This window comes from Cucumis sativus, chromosome 6 (genome assembly GCF_000004075.3).
Source record: "Cucumis sativus cultivar 9930 chromosome 6, Cucumber_9930_V3, whole genome shotgun sequence".
Classification (NCBI taxonomy): domain Eukaryota; kingdom Viridiplantae; phylum Streptophyta; class Magnoliopsida; order Cucurbitales; family Cucurbitaceae; genus Cucumis; species Cucumis sativus.
This window is the reverse complement of record NC_026660.2, coordinates 425892-444905: the sequence shown is the minus strand read 5'-3', so window position 1 is coordinate 444905 and position 19014 is coordinate 425892. Positions and strand designations below refer to the sequence as shown.

The following is a 19014-nucleotide window of genomic DNA, read 5'->3' as shown; positions in this document are numbered from 1 at the left end:
TAGAAAACTTGTTTTTTCTTTCTTTCTAAAATATGTCCAATTAAATTTGATTTATTGAAAAAAAAAATCAAATGAACCCTAAAGTAAGCAAAATGGTATTTTGACGAAAAGAAAAAAGCAAGTCTCATTATTTACCTTAACTCAACCAGAAGGTTAAATTCAAACCAAGGTTAGCTCATCAATTTTGATTATAAATAAGGGTGACCAATTGTAGGCTCTACCCCTTCCTCAAAACCCTAAAAAAAAATCACTATTTCTTTTTTGGTTTAGAAACTAAAAATCCTTCCAAAATTCCAATCTTTCTTTATCTTTTCCAAGATCCTCATAAAATAAACCTTATAAAAAGGGGAGAACATTATAAGAAAAAATGGCCAAATGAGAGAGAGAGAGAGAGAGAGAAGGACCAACCAAAACCAAAAGGCAAAACCAAAGCCAAAGCCAAAACTTAAAGGATGTGTGGCGGTAGATTAGTAGTAGAAGTAGTAGACAGAGTTGCGTAGAAAACGCTTCCTTCCAAAACCAAAAACACACACACACACACAAACACAATTATTAACAGGTACCTTTATTTTTCTTTTATTTTTCTTTTTTCGCTCTTCCAATCACCATTAAAAATGGCGGTATATTCCTTCTTTTTCCCTGTATTGAATTGGGGTCTCTGTATTTTCTTCATACACTTTGAATTCTACTCTCTTATTATGGTCAAGGGACGGAAGTAGAAATACTTCATCTTCGCTTTTTTGTCTCTTGTATTGTATAATGACATTTCAATATATCTGCAAATATGACGCCAATGGCGGGATGGATTGGATATTTAACTTTTTGTTTTCAAAAATAAACCCTAGATCAATCTTGTTTTCCCGCCAAAACATTGATCGTCGAAACCCAATTGATGATAGTCCAATATGTGGTTACCAAGTGGTTGTTCTTTTCATCCACCTGATTTGTGTCATGTCTTTTCGTCTTCTCGAAATTTTATTACCTGGGGTTCGTTTTTTTTTTTAGTATTGCATCTGATTTTTAGGGTTTGAATTCCAATTTATGGCAGGATGTTGGATGTTTGCTGATGAGTCTGAATTAGATTACCAAGGTGCTGCGAAGTAGATTGAACGAAATGGGTATCGCTTGGATTTGTTTTAATAGGTCGTAGTGTTGAAGATCTGTTTGATATCCTTTTCGAAAGCTTGCTTGGGTTCTCTTTTTTTCCTTCTGTTCCACATCAACGGTGCTTGTTCTTTATTTCTTCGTCGATTTGGCTAAGGACATAGTGATTCTGACAGATAAAAGGGTGAGGTTGTTTTGAATTGACTTTGTTAGATTCTTGATTGGGAATGAGTGTTCTTCTTTTTTGAAGTTACTTTAACTCAAGTATTTGGATTCAGAGAGCTGGGGAAAGTTGTGTGAAAAAGAGACTCTGCAGTTTGAACTTTGGATGTTACAAGACAGGAATTGGAAGAAGGCTGCTGAGTTCAGGGGTTCTCGATTACATCTAGGTTTGACTTGTGTGTTGTAGTGCTTGGACGGTGGGGCAGGAATGGAGCTAGCAACTAGGACTTCTTGTATGAAAATTAAGCGAAAGGAGTGGTAGTGTCTCGTAATATGGTTGAGAGTTGGGTTGAAACCAAAAGAGAACGGCAATCATGTTGTCAGATGAGTTCATGAATTGTATTGCCTTTGACGACAATTCCATTTCAGATTTTTCCAAGCGAATATTTGATATGAAGAGTGATAGGATGAAGAGTGGGGATGTATTTCCTCGCAGAAGCAAGAAATTCAAGGATATTGAACATTGCAATACTGAAAATGGGGATGTACAAATTATTGATCCACCTTTCGTCAAGGAAACAAATGTTGTCCAGGAGAAGAGTAAGCAGGAACCAATGTTGGGATTGCTTGATTGGCTTAAAGGTATTGCAAGAAACCCTTGCGATCCCTCAATATCCTCATTACCAGAAAAGTCAAAATGGAAATCATATGGAAATGAAGAGATTTGGAAACAGGTTTTGGTGGTTCGAGAGGAAATGTTCTTGAAAAGACAAGTTGATTCAAGTAGCGAACAATCTTTCATGCAGGTACTTTACATACATGCTCATGTTGTTTGCATTTAGATCTTTACTCATTTAAAATTGTTGATTTGCATGACGTGGTGATAAAAAAATGTCTATCTCTGTGCATGTATGAAGTTTGTCTCATGATAAAGCTGATTGTGGTAGTTTTTAGGCTGCTTTAGTCTTGTTTTGTTTTTCATATTATCAGTCCATCTTGAAATGATTTTCATACCATGCATTTTGATTAGTATATATTTACATCTTAAATAATGTTCTTGTCATTGTAAACTGAAGATCCTCATTGTGAAAGCCAAAATGGAGCTAAGACTTAATCTTTAGAATTTATCGCTGAATCACTGTAGTAATTTTTTTTTCTTTATCTGCCATAATATCTATCGTGCTAGTTTTTAATGTTATGATCCTCTTTAGTTTTTAGGAACTTCTGCAGTGGTCTTTCTTTATGTTGCTTATGGTTCCATGACCTTGTGTCTGTGTGTAAATAAAACTAAAGAATCCATCTTATCAATTCTGATAATTATGTCTTCTTAAGAAGATACGTGGAGGATTAGCTGTTTAAAATAGTGGTTCCCTTATTAAGAAGAAAATTAAACTATTTAAGACATCGATTTCATTTAGCCTTGTTCTGTTGTGGTCAATAGCTTGAAGCTTCAGCCGCTATTTTTTATTTTTGATCTGCTTGTAGTCACTAGTCAGAGTGTGCTTGAAAATGTTCTTAAGAGTATAAAAAATGCATTGAGAACATTTTCTAGGTTGGGTGATTGCAGATGCATGAATGATTTTAGTACTCTGAGAGGAAGTACTTTAGTAGAAACACTAAGCAGAAAAAAACATCATTAATTTGGAATTATTTTACCCTAAGAAATGTAGAATAGTAGCCTGTTTTTTAGAAACACGAAATAGAATAGTAGCTACAGTGTGATATTTACAAATTCTTAAGATTTTATCAGATATCCAAAATTGTCAAGTTAACCCGGAAGGACATGCATCATCTACATTAAATAAAATACCAAAGTATAACTATGATTAACATCATCTACGTTAAATAAAATACCAAAGTATAACTATGATTAACATTTAGGGATTATTTGATTCACTAGAAAAAAAAATGTTTTTCAAAACATTTTTATTTAAAACGCTTTTTATAAAACTTTTTTTAATATATGTGGGTGTACTAGTCAACTTAAGTACACCTCGACTAATCTCATGGGACAACCTGTCCGACTCTACAATATTTTGATGTCAAGAAAACTAGTAGAAAATTAATTTTTAGGTAAGTGGTCAATGTTCACTAGAAAAATTTGTTTAAAATAAACTTTAAAAATATTTTAAAATTTATTTTGAATGGTTGCTAAAATTAAAAAAGAAAAAACATTTTTATTTAAAACCGTTTTTTATATATATGAATTTTCTGGTCAACTTAAGTCCACCTCAACTAATCTCATGGTACTACATTTTGGTGCTTAGAAAACTTGATAGGAAATTAGTTTTTAGGTAAGTAGTCAATATCTACTATAAAAACTATTTAAAATAAACTTTGAAAGTGTTTCAAAATCTATTTTGCTAAATATTTCAATGTTTTCTATTTTTAAAATTAAATACTTGAAAAATTAAACGAAACACAGGACACCCTTAGATTCTCCCCATGTTAACAGAGTGAATTTGTAAAATTTAATTAGATTTTCTTTTTACAAAGCAACTGGTAATATATTGATTAAATTGGAAAATTGATCCCTATGATTTTGGAGAAAGCTTTGTGGTTTTAAAACTTAATCGTTCTTATGGTTTGAAGAATCTCATAACTAGCTCTTATTGTTTGATTTCTGCCTTAATTATGTGAAATTCAACTGGTAAACAAACTCTAATTCTATTTTTTTTTCTTTGGTGCCTTGAAGCACAAAATATTATTTTGTAATTATAGCCTAGGTCCAATTCTACAAAATTGGAAGCCGATGCTTTATTAGTTTTTGTTGGGAGAGGGGTTGCTCATCCCTCCCCTAGCTCTCTCTCTCTTCGTTTTTTTACCTTTTTTTTAAAAAATATATATTTTCAGTTACTTTAAAAAGGAGAACAAAAAAACTAGAAAACCTAATCTAGACTAAGAATTCATTTTGATACCCATCGGTGTTTTGGATCAATTTATATGCACCTCGACAGAGATAACCAACCTAACCCTACATCATTTAGATGTCATGGAATCTTACAAGATATTATACTTTGGTAGTGGTCATCATGGATCGAGCTCATGATCTCTTAGTCATTTATTTTATTTTTACCACTATATCCACAATGGTTTGTAATCTAGACTAAAAATATTTCTATCCAACCATTAAAATATCTAAATGTAGCCTCAAAATTGAGGAGATTTAAAAGCACCCAAAGTTTAGTTAAATAGCAATCTATCGCTATCACAAAAGCTAATACCAACTAAAAATAATCTTTCATTCATAGTAGCTACTAGCTACAAAGGTCGTTAAAGAAAAGTTGACCATTTTATCTCTTTAAGTTTTATCCTTGCCTTATTTTGATTCCAACCATTGAAGAACTCGAGATTTCATAATTTGGAGAATGCCCTTCATGAACTGTGCAATTGAGAATGTATACTAACTTTACCATAAACCATAAATTGATAATTAAATCGTTATTCTTCACCCTACTCTATTTTTGGTTTTTTAACTAAGATTTTTTTCCTTGTTAATTTTCTAATCTTAGGCTCTATTTCTAGTACTAACACTAAATTTTATAAGTGTACTACATATGAGAGGTGTTTTACATCATAGAAATTAAACAACGATAAAGAAAAGATAGTATGCAAAGTCTAGGGACCAAAAAATATTGACAGCAAGACAATGAAAGCAGATGAAAGAATTGACTACAAGAAAATGAAAGCAAATGATTGTGGAAGTTAGGGATCAAAATAAGATTAAAATCATTTTTGTGCCCTAAAATTTAGAACTTATATTAGTTCCTTTATTGATGTTGAGTTTAAATAATTTCTTATTGCATCAATATGTTTGAAATTTTATTATACTGTGTATAGAAACGAATTAAATTCGAAGGAAAGGAAGAATAAATGAAACAAAAAGTTAATATTTCTATATAGGTAAAATTGATTAATGTACATATATGTTCTTTTTAAAAAAAGGATTTAACAGATGTAAACAACATAATGATCAGATTACTATTTCTCATCTATTTATTCTCCTTCCTAGTTGACCACATCATTTCTATTACTTTAGCTTGAAAGTCTTTATTATTATTTGGTTCAATTTATCTTCTCTATTGCAGAAAAACCAGAAGATGCATCCTTGTATGTACGATGATGATACAGCTCCGATTTACAATCTTAGGAAGAGATTAAGCTTGGATAAAAAGGATCTTTCTCAAGAACCTGTTTCTAAAGCAAGTGATTCGTCTCCTACAGATTCATTAGATGATTACAAGCCCGTTCCTCTGGGGTCAGATTATCAAGCTCGAGTCCCGGAATGGAATGGTGTGATATCCAAGAGTGATTTAAAGTGGTTGGGAACCCAAGACTGGCCCTTGAAGAAAGGAAGGAACAGATATCTAGTTGAAAGGGATCCCATTGGAAGAGGAAGGCGAGATCCTTGTGGGTGCATGGACCCCAATTCGGTTGGCTGTGTCCAATTTCACGTTTCTGAGAAAAGGCACAAATTGAAGCTTGAGTTGGGCGACGCGTTTCTTCAATGGAGATTTGATAAGATGGGGGAAGAAGTTACATTTGCTTGGACGGTGGACGATGAGAAAAAATTCGAGGACATAGTGTCATCAAACCCTCCGTCCCTTGGGATATCTTATTGGGAAGATATCATTGAGTCATTTCCTTCTAGGAGCAAGGCAGATCTTGTTGGCTACTACTATAATGTCTTTCTTTTGCGTCGTAGAGGACACCAAAATCGAGTTACGCCAAATGAAATCAATAGTGATGAGGAATCAGAATCCGGAACTGCAACCAATGGATTTGGAAACGAAGTGCATAATTCATCTGGCTCCATTTTCTACTCTCCTAAGAAGCCACGATAAGCTTGGGGTATCGCTTGAAAACAGATTTTGACAGAGTACCAATGTTGATTCTGATTTTGGAAATCTGCATTTTTGATTAATCATTTTTGTCAAGTGGGATATGGAAAATTCTTTTGTGATGTTACATGGAAAGCTACAGTTGTAGCCTATGGCTAAATGGAGAGCTAAGGGGATGGAGGCATCATGATTTACCGAGTCATTGTTACATTAACGAGCTGAATTCAGAGGCTCAAGCAATTTTGGTATTGGGTTATGTTGTTCGGTTTGGATCAAATTGAAGTGTTGATGAATTGTTTTGCTAGAATTTGTCTCCTAGAAATGATAAGGATCTTGGTCGCAAGGCCCTCATAAAGAAGGCAAATAGATCTAGTTGCGAAGGGGATGCTATTCTGTTCATTCTAAAGTTTCATCTTTGTATATTCGCTGTCGCTGATGTTGACATGTGAAAAGACGTACAAGCATCATCTCACCCTTTAAAAATATTATAATCACAGTATAAACCCTATGGTGGTTTTGGATTTTTTTGAAGACATGTGATGTTCGGGTCTTATAGGGTGCTTAATTAGGGAGCATTTGAGGTATAGAATATGGTTGAGTTGGTTATAAATGATTTTGGACTTCAATTTTTGTGTTCTATTTTTTACAATTTTCCTAAGCATGTAAGAAGTATTTGTACAAATTTCTTTTTTTAGTTGGTTTCACATTTTCACAACGTTTTTATGTTAGCTAATGTTTACAAAAATTAATTGATTAGTTCTTCATTTAGATGATAGGATTTCAAAATTAAAATTTAAAAGTTGATTTTCTAAGGACCTTTTTTTTATCTCTCAATGTAAAAATATTATTTTTAAACTATATATTTTCGAGTTTTTTGTATGGATTGAATTTTAGTTTTTATATTTTCAATAATAATTTTTATAGAAAAAGATAGTTTCAAGTAGAAGCTGTTTTTAAAATTAAAAGGTAAAAATGTTAAAATGTAATAATTTATTTTTAAAAATCAGCAATAAACTATTATGTATGAACTAAATTTAAAATTTACATATGAACATTTTTATTTCACAAATTTATAAAATACAAAATCCGTCAAGGTCTCATTTGGTAAACATTTTAGATTTTGGTTTTTTTTTTAATTTTTTTTTAATTTACAAAACAATTTATTGTTTTGAAAACAAAAAATGGGAATGAATTGCTAAACACATCTATTTTTTAAAAACTAAAAATTAAGAACCAAAAAGGGAAGTTTCATTTAAAAAATTTTAATATGATAAATCAACTCATTTTTTACAAATCTACAATACAAAATTGAGAGGTAAAAATATTATTAGAGATTTTTGAAGTTATAGAATCAAATTAGGAGCAAAATTGAAAATTCAAACACATATATCACACACACTTTCAAAGTTGAGGAATTGAACCTTTGCCATTTCACATTATTGGTCTATAGAGATTACAACTTACAAGAGACATATCTCACAGCGCCTTTCTAGAGAACTATTCAAGCAATACAAGATGAACCACAAGACTTTCATCTAACATAAGCTTGGATGAATATGTAATTTCCCCATGATATGGAAACCATTAAAGTCAATAACCATAATTGACTCAATCAACTGAGACTGGTTGCATGTTCTCAGCTTCATTTCTTAGTTCTTGGAACAGAACAGATGACAAATATCTCTCCCCAAAACTTGGATGAACCGTCTGAAAATGCAACCAAACAACAAAGTTATACCGTCTTCTTATTCCGATATCCATTCGGTCATCTTTATAAAAATATTCACAACTGGTTATGATCATCTTAGCCTATATACATTTATCTCTACAGATTGTTTAAGAAAGCAGGAAGGGAATGATATTTTTTGCCTTTTCTTTTCTTACCACAATAAGTTTGCCTTTGTTTTCGGGTAATTTCGCAAGCCTGAGCGCAGCAACGGTATTGGCTCCGGATGATATTCCCACCTGAACCAACCAGAAAATTGAAGCTCTAATAATCGTAAACCAAAAGAGGGAAATGATGCCAAAAAGTTGGTTTTTAAGAGTTTATAGTATGATTCTAAAAGGGAAAAGGGAAAAGTTTAGTGCTTGGTTTTTTACCATTAGTCCTTCCTTTACTGCTAGTTCCCTAGCCATGTTTACAGCATCATCACTACTTACCTGGCAAGTAAATTTTTTTAGAATACGTAAATTTGTAATTTTAAGGAGAAAAGAATATATGAAGAATGTAAAAAGTAAGAATAAAATCATTATCGAGGGGCCCTTGACTAACATATTTTCAAACTTTAGTAACTTACTTCAAGAACTTTGTCCATAACATCCATATCCAATATGTCTGGCTTGAATCCAACCCCATTGCCTGTAATATGATGAGGACCTAATCCAATTGACAACACCAGGCCCCATCAGTTTTCTTTACCACTCAGGTAGCAATCAATGAAAATTGATAAGAGCCACAATAGAGAATTTTCCATTGATCACAATAGAAGCACGGACACGACATGATACAATCCAATGACATGTTGTTTTCTGAAAAATTAGAACATGAATTCGGGCATATGGAAACAAAGCGTCTCCTTTTTAAATGTCTTTACACAAGAAAGGAATTTCTTCAAAAACATGGCCTATATTAGATTTCATGTCTATTTTTCACAGTTAATGTAATCAGCATGGATACGCTATCTAGACGAAAGCTTCCACACTTTTTGGATTAGTATAAACAGGGCATTTTGTTGGAATGACTTATTTGGCACTTCAAATGACTTCAAATATAAGGGGTTGTTTTCGTATTTGTTTTATTTACGTAGTGTAGTGGAGTGCACTGTGTAAACTCTCTAATCCTAGATCTGTTTCTTTATTTATAATTTGATTTTTTTCTATTTAATAATAAAATTGCTCTCTCCTTTTGTCATGGTCACAGCTAACACTGGTAGTGAACCACATAAATCTATGAATCAATTATTTTTCTATTTTTGATTGCTGATTTCTTAACCCATTTTTAAAAGAAGTCGGAAACTTTTTCTTGAAAAACCATTGTGATCATACCTGGTTTACCGCCATTCAGTACATTACTTTCAGCAGGCTCCACTCCATAAATCTTCAGTAATGAACCAAAACATCAACCATTAATAAGAAACTCTAATCTATGTTCACCAAAACTTCATCACATAATCACATACCTTAACATTGGGATTTCGGGATTTCAAATACTGTCCTACTCCAGAGACAGTCCCTCCACTGCCTATTCCCATCACAAAAATGTCAACTTGTCCATTTGTATCTTCCCAAATCTCAGGCCCAGTGGTTTCAAAATGCACCTGTTAGTTCAATTTTTTTAATGAAAAAACCCATCTTCAGGTCAACCATATATCTACCAGCGCCTTTTCGTCGTGCTTTCGAAGAACTGCCTAGAAATTAACTAAGGAAAATGGACTTTGTTAGGTACCTGAGTATTGGCAGGGTTCGCGAATTGTTGGAGCATGAAACCATCAGGTGTGGATTCCAAAAGATCATAAGCCTTTTTGACAGTACCTCCCATGCCTTTAGTTGGATCCGTTAAAATCAACTCAGCTCCAAATGCTCTCATTGTAACTCTCCTCTCCAAGCTTGTATAAGAAGGCATGGTTAGAACCATTTTGTAGCCTTTCAGGGTAGCCATAAATGCCATACTGATGCCCATATTTCCCGACGTTGGCTCAATTAAAGTCGTCTATATCGTAAAACAAAGTTCAGAAAAGAAAAATTTTTAGTAAAATTTTGTAGTCTATGAGTTGATAAAGCTGACCTTTCCAGGAGTAATCAGGCCTTTCTTTTCAGCATCATTGATCATCGCGAAGGCCGGTCTGATGACAAAAGGAAACAGAACATATTATATAAATGAAAGCGATCAAAGATATTGAGAAGAGAATGCATTATGAAAAGAGTGGCTCTACCTGTCTTTGATGCTGGAAGTAGGCTGCATCATTTCTTGCTTAACAGCTATGTAAGCTCCACAGCCCTCGGTGACTTTGTTAAGATATACCAATGGAGTTTTCCCAATGAGCTGACAATTTGAGTTTGAAAATGAAGATTTAGAACAACATTACAATTTATCTACTGATATGGGCATTGAGATACTAAGGTTAAATTCTAGACAATATTATTCTAAATTTTACTATTACGTCTATGTAGTTTTTAAATTTAAAAGACTCAACCTCTTTTTAGTCTTTAATTTTCTTTTTGTTTCAAAAGTTAAACTGTATACTATTCCACCCATCATTTCACCTTAAGCTCCTTTGTTTTGTTTTGTTTTGTTGTTCTTTTTTATTAATGTTTTAAAAAACTATGCCAAAATTAAAATTAGTTTTTACTTAAGAATCCAAATGTTCCTTAACAAACCAATAGTAAGAAAAATAGGAAAAAGAATAGCAAACATAAATTTGAAAAACAGTAAAATAATAAATAAAAAAATAGTAATCTTAGGTTCTGACGAATAACAAGAGATATATTCTCTAAATTCAATGAATTTAAAAACGAAATCAGACTTCTCTGTCACCTCTTTTTTTAAAAAAAAAATTCAATGTTATGTAGTCAAAACATAGATCCAATAAATAAGATTAAAAAAAAACTCTGTTTTATAGTTTATTACACATTATCTTGTCACAAGAATCAAATAACACCAAACCGAGAAAATAAGCTTAACTTGATAATAATAATTGATACAACGTTCTATATGGAAGGTGGAAGGTTAAATTCATTATTAATTTTTTTTTTTAAATATGCATAAGTTTAGGCAGGAGCAGTTTTCACTTTTGTAGATTTGCTTTTAAGGTGTGTTTTTCTAAGTAAAAGTTATTATTATTTAATTAAATCTGAGAAATAATTAACTTCAAATGACTAAAATTAAGAATAATTGAATGAACTAAGAAAAAAAATTTGCTTACTAATTGAATCACCTTGCTTCTTTTTAATAAATAATAATTGTTATATTTATTTTATTTTATTTTTTTAAATTTCTTCCATATCTTTTTACTTTTTCTCTATAGTAAAAAATAATCTACGGTAGTACAAAACTAAATTCCAATTTGAAACAAAATGGAAGAAAGAATAATCGGAGTTGATGGTCGAAAGTGTAAAAATGATATAAACGAGCAATTTGAAAGAGGAATCCAAGTGTAAAAAGAAAGAAGAATCGAGGAACTTACATGAGCAGCATCTCGTCTAACACTAGTTCCAGGAAGATCCTTAGGCAGATCTCTAAGTCTCTGAGCAAAAGAAGAAGAAGATTCAAAAACTGTTTGAGTGGAGAAGAATTTCCTGACCGTCGAACAACCGTCCGATGAAATCCCCGCCTTCTGCTTCACCAAAGTCCTCAAAGCAGCGGCGGCCATTGATGTGGATTACAGGACCGCTGCTTGTTAGGAGAAATTAAGAGAGAAGAAGATGAAATTGGAGAGAGAAGAAGATGAAATTGGAGAGGGAATGATGGTACTCAATCGATTGCTCTCGGGCTTTTTGTACTGGAGGAGAGATCCTCTCACTCTCATTGGCCATTGCCGCCTCTCCCTTTACAATTCGTTCATTATTTTTTATTATTTTTCACTCAATTTCATATAACTGTTTAATATATATATTAAAATTGTTCATTTTGAAAGTTTTGGTCCAAACCGGTTATTAACAAAGATTTAATAGACAAACCCCTAAGATTCAAAAAAAGTGCTTCATCTCTATATATCATAAGTGTTTTTAATTACAAATACGAACCACTAATAAAGTTGTTTGAGTTGTCTCTGTTGAAGTTTGTGTTAGTGATTGGAGATGGTCGTCGATGATGATGGTGGTTGTCGAAGTTTCTAACTCATGTTTATGGTTTGGTTCTTGGTAGTGGTCGTTGGAGTTGGTTACTAGTGGAGATCATTGTAGATAGTTGTCAAAAGTTTCGATAGTATGTATTTTGTGGTTGCCATTCGATAAAGGACGATATATAATAGTCGACGGTAACAAAGTGGAAGTGAGGTAGAAGGCTAGCTCGAACATTATGACAATTCTATTAATTCTACAAATTAAGAATAGATAATTAACACTTAATCACTCAAAAAAGATTATTCTCCAAAAGTATTTTTTTTCTTGTTGTTTTCAACCATAGCTAAATGAACATATTTATAAATACAATAACATATCATCTATCACATGACATCATATTATATTTTAAATAATTTTATCATTTAAAATAATTACATATTTCTTAAACTCAAATTTTAAATCAAATATGTTCATGCTAAAATACAATTGTAAGTATTATTATCAACTCAATCTATACTCTATAACACATTGTAAATTATACGTTCAGTTCTTAAATATATGTAGATTAAAATCTATAAATAATATATGTACATACAAGAGCAAAATTTAAAAGATGACGATTTTAAAATACAATAATAAAAGTTGATGTATGATGTTATTATTATTTTAATACATGAATGATTATTTGATCTTAGTTGCCATTGGTAGAGAGTATACGGAATTTGGGTTTGAAACTTTAGTGAAAGGAATCTTTGGACTTAGAAGATGCATGAATGGGGAGACGAGTTGGCCCACACTCTGATGGCCATAGAGCTTTACCATATGTATATAGATATATATTTTTATACACTTTATTTGTCCTAATCTTATTTTCTTAGATTTTTTCCTTAAACACTTTTTCTTTCCATTCTCAAACAAAACAGGGAAGAGAGCCGATTGTGGAAATCAATTCAATCTTGTTACTTAAACAATTCAAAACCATTTTTGTAATTTCTTTAAACGTCACATTCAGTGTATGTTGTGATGGCCGCTGATTCTTGAAGACCAAATGGTCAAAGAAAGTTTAATTTGGTTAATAAAACTATGGCGTTCTTTGATTGAGGTTGGTGTGAACTTTCAATTTGATCCATTACTTTCCCCTTTTTATTTAAATAAATTTAATTTCACAAATGAAATAGTTAGTTTAAGAGAGATTGTTCTAAATCACAAAATCAGATTTAGAAATTTCTCTTCATACCCCTATCTGTGAGTGTTCCTAAGGAGGAAGAAGAAGAAAAGAAAAGCCAAACTTTTGAGTTGAAAGAGGGAGAGAAAGGGGTTGGCCTTTGAGTTCAAGAATGGGTACTGAAAAGCAAAGCTACAAAATTGGATTGAAAAAGATTGAAAGAGGACCAAACTTTCTCATTTTGTACTTTTGTTTTGCCTTTTCATTCTCCCCTTTTTTTTTCTTTTTCTTTTTGTCAATTTTGGTTGTTTGTTTCTCTATTTGCAGCAAACTCCAAGTTTGATTAGGATTGTTCTGTGGAGTGGACTCTCACATGTGAAGTTTTTTGTTGGGTTTTTATCATGTTAATACTTCATTTACAACCCATTCACTGCTTTGTATTACATTTTATTATGAAACGAGTTTGTTATTAGTAATTAGTATGGTATTTTATTTAACAACTTCAACGTCATCTTTTCCTTGCAGATTTAATGAGACAATATTATCACACTGAATGGTTTTTGTTTCATAACTCCTCAAGCATGTAATATAAGTTTAGTAGTTAAAGAAAATGGTTTTAAAAGTCATGGTTGTTCCATAAATTTTGAAGAACTAGAACTTGTACCTAGGTCTATAAGATGAACTAGCTACTAGTATCATTATATAAAGAGTATAAAGTTGAGTAGATTCAAGATCTTTAAGTCTTTATTAAATTTGTCTGTGTTTGAAAGTATAGAAGTTTATGGAAGGTATGTTAGAAAATGGATTGGGAGAGCATACGTATATTTTCTTATAGTCAGTGTGTTTATCCAACAAAACTATAAGTTTCAAACGTTAAACTCTAAATCTAAAACCATCCTCTCTAGCAAAGCTAAACTAATATAACATAATTGATCAAAAAGGTCACAGATGAACAAATCCCTTCACTCCCCTATTGAACTAAACAAAATATTAAATATTAAATTTCCTTCCACCACGAATGAGATAGAAATTTTGAGTAGAATAACTCATTACCTTAACTAAAGTAGAGATAGAGTTGTTAGAATGATAGAATAAGAAAGGGTAAAAGAAAATATAATTATTAAATATGAATATCAATTCAAATTATGTCTTAGATAAATAATCAGGAATAGCATTCATCTGCAAAAAGGATACATCAATGTCAACTGGGAAAAATGAAGAGTGTTACTTGAGCTTGGTACTGAAATCAGATAGCTGAAGAAGTTGAATCCTTTTAATCGCTGCTGCTTCTTCTCTCTCTTTTTGTGTGTTATATCCCCAATCCACTGTTAGCAATAACTCAAAATTATTGATCACCAAACGAATGCCCACGTCCGATTTTAGCCCGACAGTTATTTGGCTTTTGAACATTAAACTTTTAAACAATCTTTCCAACTCAGTTATTTATTTTTACTAATGTTTTTAAAAACCAAGCTAAGTTGTGAAGAAAGAAAAAAAAGTAGTTTTTAAAATCATATCTTTGTTTTTAATTTTGGCTAAGAATTCAATTATTTTATTCACAAACGATGCCAATCGAAATGGATGGTAATTTTTTAGATCTAGGATAAATTAGAGGGGCAGTAAGTGTCATTCCTTTGTTCTTGGTTATATACGTCTGCTTAGTGGATTCTTACCCATCGTCTAAAACATTCTCAAAAGAACGAAGGGATTAAAATAAAGGGACCAGGTACAGCAGAGAAGAAAATAATGTGTAAAAGAAAAGACTGAAAGAGGGAGGAGGTGTACCCAGATATATATTCCACCCATCTAATTCTGACTCTTTGATGACATTCTTTAGCGTAGCCAACCGATCTTCCACAAAGCTGGCCACATTCAAAGCACAACTATTCTTAGTTTTCTCTCTCTCACACATACATACAAACACTTTCTTTTTGATAATTAGTCAAAGGGAGAGAAAAAATCAGGGGGAGTAACACATCTATAATGGCAGTTATGAAGGCTAATGATATGAATAATGGGTGAAAATGTGATGTCATATATCTTACTGCAGTTTCAATCCTTGGTGCTCAGGCATCTTTTGAAGCATCTTTAAAACTTCTACCTTTGGGCTGAAATCATCGAGAAGAAAAGAGGGAATGGATTTTCATGATATGTCAAACAAGTTAGGGCAAAATACATTTTGTGGCAAAAAACTACATTTTAGTGAAGATTACGCTGGAGTAATGTACTAACCCCGTCCCTAGACCATATATTCTTTCAGGAGGTATGGTCACTCCAGCAAGTTCACGTAGTAGAGCATCGGCAAATCGACCCTGCATCAAGAAAAGATAAGAGTACAATATGAGATGAGAAGGTGCATTTCCGTGAACTAATTTTCTGTAACCTGAAAAGGTTGGTCACCCTTCGTAAAGATACGGGTCAGGTGTGGACCAAACCTGCTTTGTGGTAACTATGTATATCCTTGAGCTTGCGAACTTCAGAGCATCAGAAACACCTGGATAAAATCTGTAAAGGATGTTAAGCAAATGCTATGATAATTGACAGTATGACAGTCTTGACCAAGAGTGAGTGCCCATATGTCAGGACCTTTCATTTCCTCGATACGATCCTCTCATTAGAGAGAAATGAAGGGAGTCAACATAATTTAATTCACTCACAACTCATATAACAGGAGGAAAAAGAAAAGGCTAGAACAATTGGAACTCAAAATTCACATTTCCTTACTGTGAAGCTTCAAGAAGAGCTCGGATATATTAAATATCATTTTGGGTAAAGTAACATGATTTCATGAGTAGGAGTTAACTTTTGGACTATCCCATCTGGACAAGCCTGAAATTATTCTAGAATACTGTTAAGCAAGTGATGACTACATAAAAAAGAGTAGCAAGACTCGTGTATCATCCTCTTGATGAATAACAGATACTTGAGGCAAGTAATTGAACGAGACTCGAACATTTCCATAGTTGTGTCTTCCGTGGCTTCAGCTTAAATTTTTTTGTTAATTTTAAATGCTTAAAGATTCATTAACTCCCAACACCTCAGCCTTCCTCCCCCTCGCTAAAGAAGGTCATTTGGACAACAAAGATATTGGACCACAAATAAAGGAAACAAAAGCTATAAAAAAGCAGTGCTCAAACTCCTATTGTGGCTTTAACCATCATTATTTTGAAGTAAGATATTTAATCCAATTGAAAAGCCTGTCCAAAGTACCTATTTGCACCGATCCAAGTTGCCAAGTCCTCGTCAATCCATTGATCTCTAACCTTTCCAAAAAGGTCAATGAGAGCATCTCTATTCTCTCCCCATTCTTCCATGATAACTGGTTTGAGTTTTGACCAATTCTCCAATATTCCATGAACTGTGAGCCCTTCTGCAACCTTTCTAATTGAAAAAATAAATATAGTGTCCGCAATATTTCCTAAGAATGTCAACAGAATTGATTTTATAAACTGAAGCAGAGCTGTGGGCAAATATACCCACCGAAGACTTCCTAATTGAGGGTAATCTCATCTCCAACAGCAACCTCACCAGCAATAAATTCTCATATCCAGTTTCAACCACAGGGCGGACCTACCACATTACAGGATATTAGTCATATTAACGATGTTTTATCGATAACTTATTTCTGCTAATAAAACTTCTTGAGGCTTCTCTCTCTTTAATACAAGAAAAAATAACCCTTAAACATTACAAGTTTTTTGTATGCCTATGAAGTATGCAGGGTTTCTGACAATGAGTAGCAAGGGTTATAAGCTGGGTGTAGATATGAGAACGAAAACTGAGAGGTGTTTCAGGGGTTTTAAAAGGTAGTTCTCTATTTGTGGTCTTAAAATTGTTTCGGGGCTGTTTTTACTTGCTTTTATGTCTTTCAATCTTTAAAAAGACTGAACTATATTTAAAACATAGAAACATTTTTCCCCTTTATTCAAGTTTTCAAATTTTGACCAACAAAATTTAATATTTCTGAATTACAGACTACACATACAGAATCATTTTTAATAAGAGAACGAAAAAACAAAATGTGCATCAAACCCACTATACATATTTTCACATACTTGTATAAGAGATAGATTCAGCGTCTTTTGGATTAAGAAAATATCAAGAAAAAAAAAAAACAGATTGAAACAATTAAAGGGAAACAACAGACTCACTGTGTACATCTGATCCACAATCCAATTCTCCAAACTGGATTCCACCTCATCGAACAGTCCAGGCCATCTTACCTTGGCAGCCTAAAGCACAACCAATCAACCCATAAATTACCCTCTTGAAAAACAAGTCAGTCTACATTCGAACGCCTATCCAATTGCAGAATAAACAATAAACGCCTCCAGTCCATCCATAACTCAGAACCCCACATCATTGAATTGAATGAATCATTACCCATTAGCATAGTAGAGTCGTATTAACTCGTTTTGAGTGAAATTAGTGGTTTTAGATTAATGAAAAGTGGGAGAGAAGAACCTTAACAGCAGAAAGAGAGCTTTCACCGCAGCTATCGCAGAGAACTCCATCGAAGTCCAAAGCGTAGAGATCCCCCATCTTCTTCTTGGCTTCTCACCGACCAATCGCTCGGATAATAGATAGAAGACTCAAATTGTTCTCTTTCCTTTTCCCTTTTTCACTTTTTGTTGTTATTTCTCTTTCTCGCTTACCCGCCATCGTAAACTAAGAAACTCGTTTGAAAAAATATCTTTCTTTGTGGGTCCCTTCTTTTTACTCTAATTCCAATCATAATGTGCCACGTTTCTAGTGGGTGTTGCTCTTTCATTTCCTTTCCCATAAATTAAAGCTAATATATTGTTGAGATTAATAGATCCTTTTTTTTTTTTTATCTTTAGTATAAATTTATCAAATTTAACCATTAATTTTTAAATTAGTGTTTAACTTTTTGCATTTGAAAATGTGTTAAATGTATTGATAGATGCTTTTATTCATACTTCCAACTAATTTTATGTTCTTTATAGATTTGTAAAGACAATTACCTAGTTTAATGTGGTATTTCAAGTAAACTCTAATACAACTTGATGCATGAGTTCTTACAATATATATATATATATATATATTTTTATTGTGCTTTGTCTAACATGTTTTGATATATGAGTTTGATAACAAATATATGTATAAAACGGTGTAGGTTGTGTATTCTTATAAAAAAACGACCTCCATGTTGAATTAAACCTACTCATATGACACGATGTGAGACTTGCAAAATGGGGAAGAGGTGTCAATTGGAGAGACTTGTTTACCGTTAGCTTGGTTTGTGCATGATTTTGTTTTTTCTTTGGGCAGTTTTGATATCAATATCAATAAATGATTTCTTTTATTTTGCAAAAATATGGCCATGTTAAACTCATGGATTAGTTTGGTTGATTGACGAATACCATTCTCCCTTCATGAGTTAATAATTGAATGACTATTAGCTTGATTCATTGATTTCGAGTTGAGATGGTTGCACTCGATCACTATTATGTTTTACACAACTTTATCTTCAGTTAAAAAAAATTAGATTTTTAGGCATCTTCTATATCATTTTTTAAAAATATTAATATTACTTCGTTATTAAATTAATAGGAAGATTGAATTTTTACTAAGTTGAACAACAAGTTAATTTCTTTCCTCTTTCTTATCCTACGTTTTAATCTCTTGTATTTAAGTGAAAGATTTTAGATACCTTTTATCTTACTCAAAATTATCCTATTCATTTAAGAGATGGACGAGTATGAATTATCATTATCTTACTCAATTTTTTTTATTCATTTTGTTATATGTTACACAAAATTAGAACACAAAAAAGTTGTCCGATGATTCTTGCCCTATTAAGGTAGTGAAGTGAGAATAAAAGTTAAAACGTAGTCTTCAATTACAACTTTGATGTCCGTGATTTAGAGAAAACTAAAACTAAATTCAAATAATCTACGGCTAGAATTTAAATTTAAATGATCAAATCATTTAGACTAA

The 19014-nt window shown here is 32.3% G+C and overlaps 3 protein-coding genes across 6 annotated transcripts; 1 reads left to right on the top strand and 2 right to left on the bottom strand.

The window, feature by feature from the left end:
* The first annotated feature begins 235 nt into the window (after positions 1-235).
* On the top strand, positions 236-6733 carry LOC101222549 (AT-rich interactive domain-containing protein 1). 2 transcript variants are annotated; one of them, XM_004138538.3, is made up of 4 exons: positions 236-559; positions 1049-1288; positions 1383-2072; positions 5355-6733. In XM_004138538.3, the coding sequence occupies exons 3-4, from the start codon at positions 1641-1643 to the stop codon at positions 6108-6110; spliced, it is 1188 nt and encodes a 395-aa protein (XP_004138586.1). In that variant the 5' UTR covers positions 236-559; positions 1049-1288; positions 1383-1640; the 3' UTR covers positions 6111-6733. The 2 variants fall into 2 exon arrangements, with proteins under 2 accessions (XP_004138586.1, XP_011656344.1); XM_011658042.2 differs by having other exon boundaries at positions 1049-2072.
* A 742-nt stretch (positions 6734-7475) lies between these two features.
* LOC101220896 (bifunctional L-3-cyanoalanine synthase/cysteine synthase 1, mitochondrial) lies at positions 7476-11702 on the bottom strand. Its single transcript, XM_004138447.3, has 10 exons — positions 11291-11702; positions 10040-10149; positions 9892-9949; positions 9553-9816; positions 9287-9424; positions 9153-9204; positions 8405-8484; positions 8208-8267; positions 7992-8072; positions 7476-7814 (listed from the first exon to the last, which is right to left on the bottom strand). The coding sequence occupies exons 1-10, from the start codon at positions 11474-11476 to the stop codon at positions 7716-7718; spliced, it is 1128 nt and encodes a 375-aa protein (XP_004138495.1). The 5' UTR covers positions 11477-11702; the 3' UTR covers positions 7476-7715.
* A 2440-nt stretch (positions 11703-14142) lies between these two features.
* LOC101221288 lies at positions 14143-17713 on the bottom strand. Of its 3 annotated transcripts, none has more exons than XM_031887264.1 (9): positions 17518-17713; positions 17205-17285; positions 16534-16623; positions 16264-16430; positions 15489-15558; positions 15250-15365; positions 15099-15161; positions 14839-14915; positions 14143-14378 (listed from the first exon to the last, which is right to left on the bottom strand). In XM_031887264.1, the coding sequence occupies exons 1-9, from the start codon at positions 17593-17595 to the stop codon at positions 14278-14280; spliced, it is 843 nt and encodes a 280-aa protein (XP_031743124.1). In that variant the 5' UTR covers positions 17596-17713; the 3' UTR covers positions 14143-14277. The 3 variants fall into 3 exon arrangements, with proteins under 3 accessions (XP_031743124.1, XP_004138497.1, XP_031743125.1); XM_004138449.2 differs by having other exon boundaries at positions 15286-15365; XM_031887265.1 differs by lacking the exon at positions 15099-15161 and having other exon boundaries at positions 15286-15365.
* Positions 17714-19014: the final 1301 nt, after the last annotated feature.

What these genes read in the sequence shown, in the direction of transcription:
- LOC101220896 (XM_004138447.3), bottom strand. Translation starts at nt 11,476, where the DNA reads ATGGCCGCCGCTGCTTTGAGGACTTTGGTGAAGCAGAAGGCGGGGATT. An exon ending in CCCGAAATCCCAATGTTAAG is followed by an intron (nt 9,205 to 9,286) that starts GTATGTGATTAT and finishes TCATTACTGAAG; the next exon opens with ATTTATGGAGTGGAGCCTGC. An exon ending in ACAAAGGCAAACTTATTGTG is followed by an intron (nt 7,815 to 7,991) that starts GTAAGAAAAGAA and finishes TTGCATTTTCAG; the next exon opens with ACGGTTCATCCAAGTTTTGG.
- LOC101222549 (XM_004138538.3), top strand. Translation starts at nt 1,641, where the DNA reads ATGTTGTCAGATGAGTTCATGAATTGTATTGCCTTTGACGACAATTCC. An exon ending in GCGAACAATCTTTCATGCAG is followed by an intron (nt 2,073 to 5,354) that starts GTACTTTACATA and finishes TCTCTATTGCAG; the next exon opens with AAAAACCAGAAGATGCATCC.
- LOC101221288 (XM_031887264.1), bottom strand. Translation starts at nt 17,595, where the DNA reads ATGGGGGATCTCTACGCTTTGGACTTCGATGGAGTTCTCTGCGATAGC. An exon ending in TTGTGGATCAGATGTACACA is followed by an intron (nt 16,624 to 17,204) that starts GTGAGTCTGTTG and finishes GTAATGTGGTAG; the next exon opens with GTCCGCCCTGTGGTTGAAAC. An exon ending in ACATAGTTACCACAAAGCAG is followed by an intron (nt 15,366 to 15,488) that starts GTTTGGTCCACA and finishes TTCTTGATGCAG; the next exon opens with GGTCGATTTGCCGATGCTCT.